The sequence below is a fragment of the Etheostoma spectabile genome, chromosome 1 (genome assembly GCF_008692095.1).
Source record: "Etheostoma spectabile isolate EspeVRDwgs_2016 chromosome 1, UIUC_Espe_1.0, whole genome shotgun sequence".
In the NCBI taxonomy this organism is placed as follows: Eukaryota; Metazoa; Chordata; class Actinopteri; order Perciformes; family Percidae; genus Etheostoma; species Etheostoma spectabile.
The window spans coordinates 17,013,688-17,025,305 of NC_045733.1; the positions used below are offsets into that span (position 1 = coordinate 17,013,688).

An 11,618-nucleotide genomic window follows, 5' to 3' on the forward strand; every position below is an offset into this window, starting at 1 on the left:
CCCCCCCCCCCCCCATATCTGAGTTTTGTGTGACGCATTTGCATGGGATAAGTTAAGTCTGTTTTTACTCATATCTACTGACATATCCATACCGCAAGATAGAGCTGGGCAATATATCAATATTATTTTGATAAGGATATGAGACTAGATATCGTCTTAGATTTTGGATATCGTAATATGGTAATAAGTGTTGACTTTTTCTGGTTTTAAAGGCTAAATTAGAGTAAACTTATGTCATTTTCTGAACTTACCAGACTGTTCTAACTGTTCTATTATTTGCCTTTACCCACTTAGTCATTATAGTCACATTACTGATGATTATTTATGAAAGATCTCATTGTGTAGAAATTTTGTGAAAGCACCAAGAGTCAACACTACAATATTGTTGCAGTATCAATAACAAGGTATTTGGTCATAATTATCGTGATATTTGGTTTTCTCCATAGCGCCCAGCTCTACCCCAAGAGTTGGGTGTCCGGAAGTGCGCGGGGGACACGTTATTATGGATCCAACACAACTTCTAGCAAGTCCCGCCCTACAAAGCAACCCTATTGGTTGGGGTTAGACATTGACCTCGATTGGTCCGGGGATAGGACCGGAACAAATCGGGTTCCATTACCTTGCATAAGCATGGATGCCTGGCCACTAGCAGCGTGTGAATCCCATTGAAGGGCAGGTCCCTGTTATTTTTTTATAAAATGTCTACATTTTTCCTTAATGTAAAAAAGTTTTCAAACTACAAGATCACCCACAAGGGTTTAGAAAAATGACAAAAAAACAATCGACTTATACCACACAGGGGCGCCATTTACTCACTATCTTTTGACAGTATACAACACTGTTTTGACTCAGTGCCATCCATCACAACAAAAGAAGCATGCGCAGCCTAAGGTGGCTAAATGTGCTGCTCGTACAAATGCAATCAAAATGCCAAGTAGATTTTTAAGGAATTCATTATATGGCAATCTTCAAGATAACATGCTTTCCATTCAGATAACCGGCTACTTAGTGCAGAACAACAATCTTCCCAGTTTAGTGCTGGGCCATTGACAAAAAAAATGTTTTAAAAGCAACTTACCACTTGTTCCGCAGGTCTATCTCTGCACTAAGGACAGACTGTCCATCTGTTTAGAGCACACATGTTCCCTGGTCTGGGGATATGGGGGAATTTGGGGCATGTCCAAACAAGTCTGAGACCAGTCATCCCACACACACCCCTTTCTCTGTCACAAACGTCTACTTGTAATGTGTATAACAAAGGTTGAAATATAAGTAATTTATAGCTTGAATATCCATCATCTATATTTGAAAAAGTAGCAGGGTTGGAAAGAGTACTAGAATATTAACCTCAACTAAAAATAGGTTAAGAATTAGTGATGTGAACAAACAGAGAAATATATCTTTTGAGATTAAACAGATGTTGACAACGTTTCCTTTTGGGGACATCATTTGAAATTGGGAAAAATCTGATGTTGGAAAAAAGGTTATAAATTAAAATAAATTTCAGAATATTGCAATATGTTTCAAAACGGAATATTATTGTATTGTGGCATAAGTATCGTAATGATATTGTATCAGGAGTCGTCTGGTGATTCCAACCCCTATTAAGAATTAGTACTCAAATACAATAATTATTGAAGTATTATTATTACACACACACACATACATATATATATGTACACACACACACATACATACATACACTTATTGTTATATACATATAGTATTATAATAAAGTAAATTACTTTAGTAAAAATGTAGGCCTACTTATTGGAGTAAATAGTAGGTCTGCTAAAATGTACTCTGAGTAAATAACATTTTAAAAAGTGACGAGGGTGGGTGGAAGGTAGAGGGAAAAAAGATGTATGATGTTGTATGATAGATTCAAAATCACAAGAACACATGTAGGCTATACTGCATAAACTTGTCAATGTATACATCACACTACAGATCCCTTAAGTCCAAACATAAGATACATTTCTTCCAAAATTCAGACAAGTAAACCAAAGTTACTGACAATAAATAACAAGTGGGCGGGCTCAACACGCAATATTAAGCCACACAAATGACATAGCATTTCTTATAGAATCAACAGCAGAATCGAACATCACCATGGCAGCGTCACAGAAATGTAGGCCTATAGGCTAATGCATTTTAAAGCAAAAAGTGAGGTACGCAGCTTCTGAAGTGTCGCGCGAAACACAAACACACACACACACACACACACACACACACACACACACACACACACACACACACACACACACACACACACACACACACACACACACACACACACACACACACACACACACACACACACCGCTACATTGGCTAGCAACGTTCGCCTAAATGAGAGATGTTGTAGGCCTACTCACCTGTCTGAACGCAGACTCGTGCACCGCGAAGTCCTCCTCAGTCTGCTCCCAGTGCTCTAGTGCTCGGTATGGCTTCTCTTGTTCCAAAACAGTAGAAGGAAAGGCCTCAAACACACACTTCACTGAAGGCAGAAGGTATTCAGAAAACGCCGGAGTCACCGCCGGGGTCCATTTGGCACGTAACATGTAGCCGGACGACCTAGCGTGCACCTGTGGGTCACGAGGTCATGGGGTCACGCGACGTTCGAGGTGTGTTGGATTTGGGTGACTTGGCGTGCTGCCAGGGTGGTGCATTGACGCAATCTATTTACAATCTGTCGGGCACAGCCTGGATGGTCATTTGTTTACAATAAGTGAAATTATTTTTTACTCAAAAAAAGTACAAGTAGGCTACAGAAAAGAGACTTTGTTTGTTACAGTAGGCTAAATGTAACTCTACTTCTGAAAGATATCAATCAAGAGCTGCTGATGTATGATCTTTTTGAAGTCTGTATTTGAGCGCTGGAAAAACTAGGCTGAATCTTTACATTGACCTTTTTTTGTCACATAATACATAGCTCATATTTATATCAAGCCTATATTGTTATTTTCTTTTTTTGTTTTATAGGCCTGTGACAAAAAATGATGGCTTTGCAAAAGCCTTTCTGTAGTCTATAACAAACATGGATGTACAGTGGCTAGAATAAGTTTACACATCCATGTTAAAGTTGTTTAAAAAGAGGAATAAAAAAACATAATTTGGGAGGAGATCTTAATGCCTTAATTAAAAACGTTTGGGAAAATCCAACCTTTAAGGCCACCAATTTTCTTTGGGAATGTATAATGTAGTGTAAATAAATAAACGTTCTTCCTTAAAATACAGGGGGCATAAGTATACACACCCCTATGATAAATTCCCATAGAGGCAGGCACATTTTTATTTTTAAAGGCCGGTTATTTCATGGATCCAGGATACTATGCATCTTGATAAAGTTTCCTTGGCCTTTGGAATTAAATCATCAATTAAAACATCATCACATACCCTTCACCATACCTAGAGACAGGCATGGTTTTATTTCAGTAAGCCTAATAGCTGGTTTGCATTGAGAGATGATCTTATGGAAAGTACCCCATGCCAATGTGAAGGGTATGTGATGATGGGGGGGTTATTTTAATTCCGAAGGCCAAGGGAACTTTATCAGGATGCATAGTATCCTGGATCCATGAAATAACTACATAAAAATGTACCTGCCTCTTTGGGAATTTAACATAAGGGTGTGTATACTTATGCCCCCTGTATTTTAAGGAAGAACATTTATTTATTTACAATACATTATTCATTCACAAAGGAAAGTGGTGTCCTTGAAGGTTGGATTTTCCTAAATTTTTTGAATTAAGGCATTAACATCAATTCAAGTCACTGTATTATAAAAAAAAAACAAAATGAACTCAATCCGTTTGGAGCCGCTACAGGAGTAGTGTAGCTACCTATCGGTGACAAGATCAAGCATCAAAGCGATGTTGTAAAAGTAGGGTTATATGACGCTTCACCTGCAGAGCTACAGATTTACAGGCATAGACTAGGCTTCATTGTGTGTGTGTGTGTGGTGTGCGTGCGTGTGTGTGTGTGTGTGTGTGTGTGTGTGTGTGTGTACGTGTGTGTGTGTGTGTGTGTGTGTGTGTGTGTGTGTGTGTGTGTGTTACAGTGGGTTCACCCCTGATGCGCCTCAGGCTGCAGCGCGTTCAAGTCGACTGGAATGACGCGCAACTCGTGATCCCCCATTCTTTGTAGCGCCAGGCCTTAAAAGATGCTTTCTCCCCCCAATAATCCCTCTCAGCAGCTTGTAGTCGTAGTGTAGTGTTAGATGCAGCTTTCATTTTTTTTTAGCAAGCTTGTTAGAACGAAACATATGACTCCTTGGAATAATTGCTAATTGTACTTTAGTTACTCAAATGACAATGAATAAGGTTGCAGCTCTGCAGAGAAAGAAGAGGAAAGATTTTATACCTTACTTTCTAGGATTTGTGATATTTTTATATTGCACGGTCCATCTTGTATCATACACCGCAAAAACAGCCCAGGAAACCCACTCTACCAGGGTGCGTCGGGCTCTAGGTAAGAAAATCGTGTGTGTGCGTGTGTGTGTGTGTGTGTGTGTGTGTGTGTGTAATTTTGCTTAGCTCAATTTGTAGAGATTTGAAATCTCCCACAATACTACTAGATAGGCTATATTTGTTTTAGTATGTCACTTTATGTTTATGCCTATGATATTCTGTATTCTTGCATTATATTGAATATGAAACCGTATGTTGTCTTGCACGCCTATGCTTTTCTTGGCCAGGTTTCCGTTGCAAAACCTGTTCTCAACGGCCTACCTGGTTAAATCAAGGTTCAACAAAACAAATTAGAAACGTAAATGTCACGGCTCATTTTCGTGTTTAAATTATGAAGCAATTGGCTCAGCAATTGTGACACTGTTTGCTCACGCCTGTCTTATAATGGTATGAAAATACCATAACTGCCATTAATAACTGTGTGCGTGCGTGCGTGCGTGCGTACGTGTGCATGTGCGTGCGCGTGCGTGCGTGTGCGTGTGCGCGTGTGTGTGTGTGTGTTTGTGTGTGTGTGTGCGCCCTGCTGTTTCAGAGAATGAGACCGAATGCATCTCATCCCAGTCCTCTGAGTTTCCTGGTGGCTTCTTCACGCTGCAGGAGAGGAAGGATGGAGGGCTCGTCATTTATTTCCTGCTCATTTTCTACATGCTTCTGGCTGTCGCAATTGTCTGCGATGATTACTTTCTGCCCTCTTTAGAAGTGATCAGTGAACGTAAGTGACACAAAATATCATTACACCATAACATGATCTGTATTAGGGTAATACACTGCAACTGTGGTAATACTGACTTATACCATACTATAGGCAAACTTACAGTATACTTTAGAAGAGAGATAGATAGATAGATAGATAGATAGATAGATAGATAGATAGATAGATAGATAGATAGATAGATAGATAGAAAGACAGACAGACAGACAGACAGATAGATAGATTTAGTAAAATATTGATTTTATAGGATAGATTTTTTTCCTAAGTAAGTGGACAGATTGTGCATAAGTCCATACATATAATTAAATAGTGAATATGTTTAACTGATTGAACAGTTCTTAAGTTGTACTTAATGAAGGGAACTCGCTTTTACCAGGGTGTTGTGGTTGTGGTGTTTCCACTTTGGGTTTCTACGTTTGCTTTAGATGCAGATGTCTGTACCATCATCATACTAACAATAAACGTAACTAATGATTATTGTCATTATTCAATTCTTTTTTTCAATGAATCAGTTAATCGTTTGGCCAATGAAAAGTCTCACAAAGCTCACAAAAACATTTCCAACACAAGTTCTGAGAGCCCAAGGTGATGTTTCTAATGTCTTGTTTGTTTGACTAATAGTCCAAAACCCCAAAATATTTGGTTTAAACTGATATAAAACTGAATAAAAGCAAATTCTTTATTATTATCAAAATTGTAAATTTTTTGTCAATGGGCTAATCGATAAGTTGAATAATTCTTAATAAGGTGTAAACCTGACTAATAAACTTACAGTTAGTGGACCTGTACAATGTAATGCAACACCAGCCATTGCCTTATAATACACATGTATGGTTATATTTGAGGTTGTAGTTTGTGCTATAGTTGAATTTGATTCCATATAATCATTACATATTGTCATATATATACATATTCATACATGACAATTCCATCAAATTGTCATGTATTCTTGTTTTATTTCGTGTATCTCTCAGGTCTGGGACTGTCTCAGGATGTAGCCGGAGCTACATTTATGGCAGCTGGGAGTTCTGCCCCTGAACTGGTCACAGCCTTTCTGGGTAATCATGCAATATTATGACAATAACTACAAGGGGCGATGTTGATGGTGGCACCAGTATCATCATCACTGTCACTGTATTCTTTCCCAACCAGATGAACTGTGACTCCACCACATAAGGGAACAGAGAGGGATTGTGGCCTTTGATTGGGACATGTTTTCCTCTCTGTTCTTTATTTGCTCTCCAGACATTTCTTCTTATTTGTCATCTATGCATCCACATTGTCTCTGTCCTCAAAGCCAAGATGTGCTCTTTATGTGTGTGTATGTGCCTTTAGGTGTGTTTGTGACAAAGGGAGACATCGGGGTCAGCACCATTGTGGGATCAGCCGTCTACAACCTGCTTGGGATCTGCGCTGCATGTGGACTCTTGGCCTCTATGGTACAGTCTGACACAATCACACACTCACAATATTCATACGAAAATGACCATCCTACTAACTACCCGTACACAACAGCTGCACTTTTACTGGGTCAAAGCAGAAGAATCATTGTGTACATTGTGTTTTATAAGCTGTAAACCATTTCTTTTTGATTCCTTTATCAGGCCGGGCGCCTCACCTGTTGGCCACTGTTCAGGGACTGCCTGGCATATAGCATCAGTGTTGCTGCTGTTATTGCCATCATTTCTGATAACAAGGTGTACTGGTGAGTGTCAGTGTGTATCGGCATCTGGTTACGTGATCTTCAAACCACTTTACAACTTACATGTTAGGTGGTTGTCAAAGACGAAGTCAGAGACAGCTGTTTATTGCATCTTGTGACACTGAGAACAACTAATGAATACAGATCAGAAATGAAGTACAGTGTAGTGCAGTACTGTGACTCACTGACATTCATAATACTGACCATACAGAGCAATTCATTACCTTGAATAAGACAATATCCCATCATAAACACAGCAAAATGTAATGGAAACAGGTTAAACAACTTCAAAAAACTCAGGAACAACTCCCAAAATGGCTTTTAACTATTGTTTTTTGTTGTTTAAAATATATTTTCAAAAACACCTGCTTATTAGGGCTGGGTGATATGGCCAAAATATTTTATCCCAATATTTGTCGTTTTTCAACATCGCATGGTTTCTGGTAATTCAATAAATAGATAAATAGTCCATATGAAATAACCACATGGTGAAGCCTATTTTGTGAATACTCCTGTATGAAATAAATACTTGACAAGTGAAAAGAGTATTTTTTCATTTTAATAAGAACTTTAGTGCAAAATAAACATAACGTGCCAAGATCAGAACATAAATGTCCAAATGATAAATAATATTGCCATAATGCAATTCAGACGTTTGCTTTTTTGACATTTTGATAGAAACAATATTGAAAGACATATACATGGTAGACCTATTTATCGTTTTGATGTTATATATATAGTCATATTGCTCAGCCCTATTGCTCAGACACTTTTGAGGTCATTTTTGCACAATATGTATTCTTTGGTAAATCATCTATGACCAAGGTAATGAACTCAGTTGGTGATGTTTCCAGGTACGACGCTGCGTGTCTGCTTCTGGTCTATGGCGTCTACATCATGGTTCTGTGCTTTGACCTTCGCATCAGTGAGTTTGTCCTGAGGAAGCTGAGCCCTTGCTGCACCTGTCTGGATAGAGGATCCAATGAGAAGACTGAGACACAGGCTCTGATGGGCTGGAGCGACGAAACCAGCCTGCGGGTCCACAGTCGCTCCAGAACGGACAGTGGGATCTTCCAGGACGACTCGGGATACTCTCAGCTGTCCCTCAGTCTTCATGGCCTCAATGAGATTCCTGAAGGTAAAACACACTTCTTAGTGCACGGTTTGCCAGTATTTGTGTCAAGCTGGAGTGATCCACTTGCTGACCTTCACGACCCACTGATGATGTGATACAAATTCACTCATGACATGTTTGTCTGCTTGTGTCCCAGCAGAGCATAAAAGTGTGTTTGCCGTGCCGGAGAGTGACCTGAAACGGGTTTTTTGGGTCCTGTCTCTGCCCATCATCACTCTGCTTTTCCTGACCATCCCTAACTGCAGGAGAAGGTTCTGGAAGGGATGGTTCATGATAACCTTCCTCATGTCAGCTGTCTGGATCTCAGGTTTCACGTACGTGCTGGTGTGGATGGTGACTATTGTCGGTAAGATCACTGTTTGAACTTATGCATTCTGTGATTCTTCAGATTGTATGAAATCGTCCTCAGTGTCTTTACTTTAGTCGCAGGTGTAATCAGCCTGTCACACAGCAGGTTATAGAACCTTTGTGGATCACAAGTCTTTAAAACTTGTGAGAAAAATGTCTGATTTGCAGAGTAGAATCACATGTTGGTCTGCTGGCTAATTCCTGAGATGCCATTGTCATGGAGGTTAAGGAGGGGGGTTATTGTAGCCAGTGGGCCAAGTGCATAACCAGGATTACAGCCTGCTTCATCCTTGTGATGTCATGTGAGCCTTGGCTGTATATGCAGAAGTAGCCACAGGCACGGGTCCAAGAGCAGAAAACTGACCTCAAATCAGGCTGAAAGGGAAGTTTCATCATGTGACGATGGTAGGTCTACTGAAGTATAATGAGATTATTATCGTGTAGTCGTCAGATTGGCTCACATGAGCGGAGAGTTTGGTCTTATGAAAGAGCAGGCATGGAACCGAGCAGGTATAACTGAACATACAGTACATGATTAAGAATAGTGTAAATATTCCTGTCTATGGTTTAAAATATGTGGTAAATATTTGGGTGCCAGTGAATCTTACACCATAGCATGTGGGTATACACCGAAATAGAACAACTCTCTTCCAAATCCAAAAACTAGAGCTTAAACTAAAATGTGTGATGCCATCACGTATAAGGTGTTGAACTGATCTAGACAATACATTTGGAAAAATGTTATAGATGCATGACTGATATATTTTTTAACTACCTTAAAAAAAAAAATATCTTACGTACCCCCTTCAGTACTCCAAAGTACCCCTAAGGGTAGGTGTACTCCAATTTGAGAAACACTGATATAGATGACACTGAGTGCACCCAGGGGAATATGATGATATATGTATGGGATTTTCTGTTTCAGAAGTTCAATATAATATATAACATATACAATATAATAAAGTTATATAACATTCTGAGGGTCCACAAAGTCAGTCTCCCATTCAACTTTCTTTGGAGCTACTCCAGGTTGTATACTTGTTGACTTCCTTTCTGGCTTTGAGAGAGTAGCTCATGCTCACAAATTTAATTTAACTTTCATAGGCCACGACAGTAACATGTTGGTATGAAATTTAGGTGGTGTTAGACTAACAGAAAATATTTTCCCTACAACTGCTTCCAATCGGTCCTAGTTGCCGCAAAGACATGGTCACGTCTGTAATATTTCTAGAAATTTGGGTGGTGTATAGTGACATGAAAAAGTTTTTCAAGGATTACACCAGTTGGGTCTTCTTGTAAGGCTTGTTCCTTTACTTTTTTGGGGACTATTTGGGGACAAATAAAATACATAAATGAAATTACACACCTGGCACCAGCTCATAACGTAGGAGAAAACATTCACAGTGCACATAATGGAACAGTTAAATAATGAATAAAACATAAAATGCTGTACTGTTTTCAAATGCTCAATCAGGGTCTAAAAAAGGCCAGTACTCACCAGTACTGAGTATCAGCACTTCTGATTTCTGTCCATGTGGCTGATATTTACAATCAAATAGGCTATGTGTCCTGATTTATTGGGGAAAAAACAGTTCAGCATCCCCATATATCCCAGATGCAATGGTCCTTTGTTTCATAACCACCTTTTAAGCACTGCGACGATTTGATTGTGAGATTGGCAGTTGAATCACGCTCCTCAGATTAAATAGTCGACTATTCGTGGTCACCCCTACAAGTTATACAAATGAATATGAATATTTGCAAGACACATACAATGATCATGTTACAAAACTGCTGAATTAGGGTTTTTGGGTCCAAGTCAGGCACTGTGCTCAAGACATTGTGTTGATTTAGAGGCTTATTGAAATGTTCTTAGGTGGGCGGGGATGTGTTGAGAGAATTTGGACTTATGATCTTAGTATTACTAAAATCCTGCTACGACCCTGACTCCAGTGATTACTGATTAACCACCAGTTAAGATCTGCGGCTTTCCTCTCCCTAGCTTGATGTTGTTGGAGGAGGGGGATTCTGATTGTTGTTGTTTTTTTTTATGTTAACACAGGCGAAACCCTCGGCATCCCCGACACAGTTATGGGACTCACTCTGCTTGCTGCTGGAACCAGTATACCTGACACTATAGCCAGCGTGATGGTGGCCAGAGAAGGTAAACAGCAGTGTCCCAATTTATCAGATGCAATCCACAACAGTCCTGGATATAGTTTGAGGCCTGCCATAACAAAACATTGAAATTGAGATTAATTTGCTTCCTTGGTAAATTCCTTTTTCATAAGCAACACCACGGGTTTATTTACTCAATAATAACAAAATGTACTTGAGCACTTTGCTCTTGCTGAAAGATATGCACGAGGTAACTACTGATTACTCATTCTTTGCAGAGCCACTTTCCCATTAGCCATTGTAGAAATGACAAGAGAAAAAAAGAATGTTAACTTGAATACTGAAATTCTCCGAGAATAGACGTGTAAATCCAGTATGTAAATGTTTAAAATGTCAATGTGTTCTGTTTATCAGGGAAAGCTGACATGGCCATGTCCAACATCGTGGGCTCCAATGTTTTCGACATGCTGTGCCTGGGCCTGCCTTGGTTCATCAAGACTGCCTTTGTAGACCCCAACAACCCTGTAGAAGTCAACAGCACCGGGCTGGTCTTCATTTCCATTACGCTCCTCCTTTCAATTGTCTTCCTTTTTGTAGCCGTGCACATTAACGGATGGAAGTTGGACTGGAAGTTGGGACTCGTTTGTCTATTCTGCTACATCCTCTTTGCCACTCTGTCCATCCTGTATGAGCTTGGGATTATTGGAAATAATCCCGTAAGACTGTGCAGCGACTGAGATCTGACCTCCCAAGGACCGAGGCCATGTTTCAAACACACAACAGAATTGTTAAACCTATAAATCTTTAAATGTCAAGACAAGGAAGAATGGTCCCACTCTCACGTGCTGGTCACAGGATGATCTCCATTAGTAATATATACTATACAAATATTTCAATATAAGGTGGAAGTGTGCCAAAGATAAAAACGTGAGCCTGACAGATCCAGATACAATGAAGACCCATTTCCAAGTTCTGTTCTGAGAGTTCTGTCTTGCTCAGTCACCATAAAGAGAAAATGTGCTGTCACAAGAGTGACTGCCAAGTTCCAATGAATCCAGAACTGACAAGTCAAGGAATATAAAAATGTGACCGAAACTTGTCTTCCTCTTCTTTAAGTGGGTGAGTTGACAA

At 39.6% G+C, this 11,618-nt stretch overlaps 1 protein-coding gene across 2 annotated transcripts; it reads left to right on the forward strand.

The window, feature by feature from the left end:
- Nucleotides 1–4,160: 4,160 nt before the first annotated feature.
- On the forward strand, nt 4,161–11,584 carry slc24a5 (solute carrier family 24 member 5). 2 transcript variants are annotated; one of them, XM_032538772.1, is made up of 9 exons: nt 4,161–4,473; nt 5,005–5,184; nt 6,159–6,242; nt 6,520–6,623; nt 6,789–6,889; nt 7,741–8,024; nt 8,158–8,367; nt 10,432–10,533; nt 10,902–11,584. In XM_032538772.1, the coding sequence occupies exons 1-9, from the start codon at nt 4,311–4,313 to the stop codon at nt 11,222–11,224; spliced, it is 1,551 nt and encodes a 516-aa protein (XP_032394663.1). In that variant the 5' UTR covers nt 4,161–4,310; the 3' UTR covers nt 11,225–11,584. The 2 variants fall into 2 exon arrangements, with proteins under 2 accessions (XP_032394663.1, XP_032394727.1); XM_032538836.1 differs by having other exon boundaries at nt 8,161–8,367.
- The last annotated feature ends 34 nt before the right edge of the window (nt 11,585–11,618 follow it).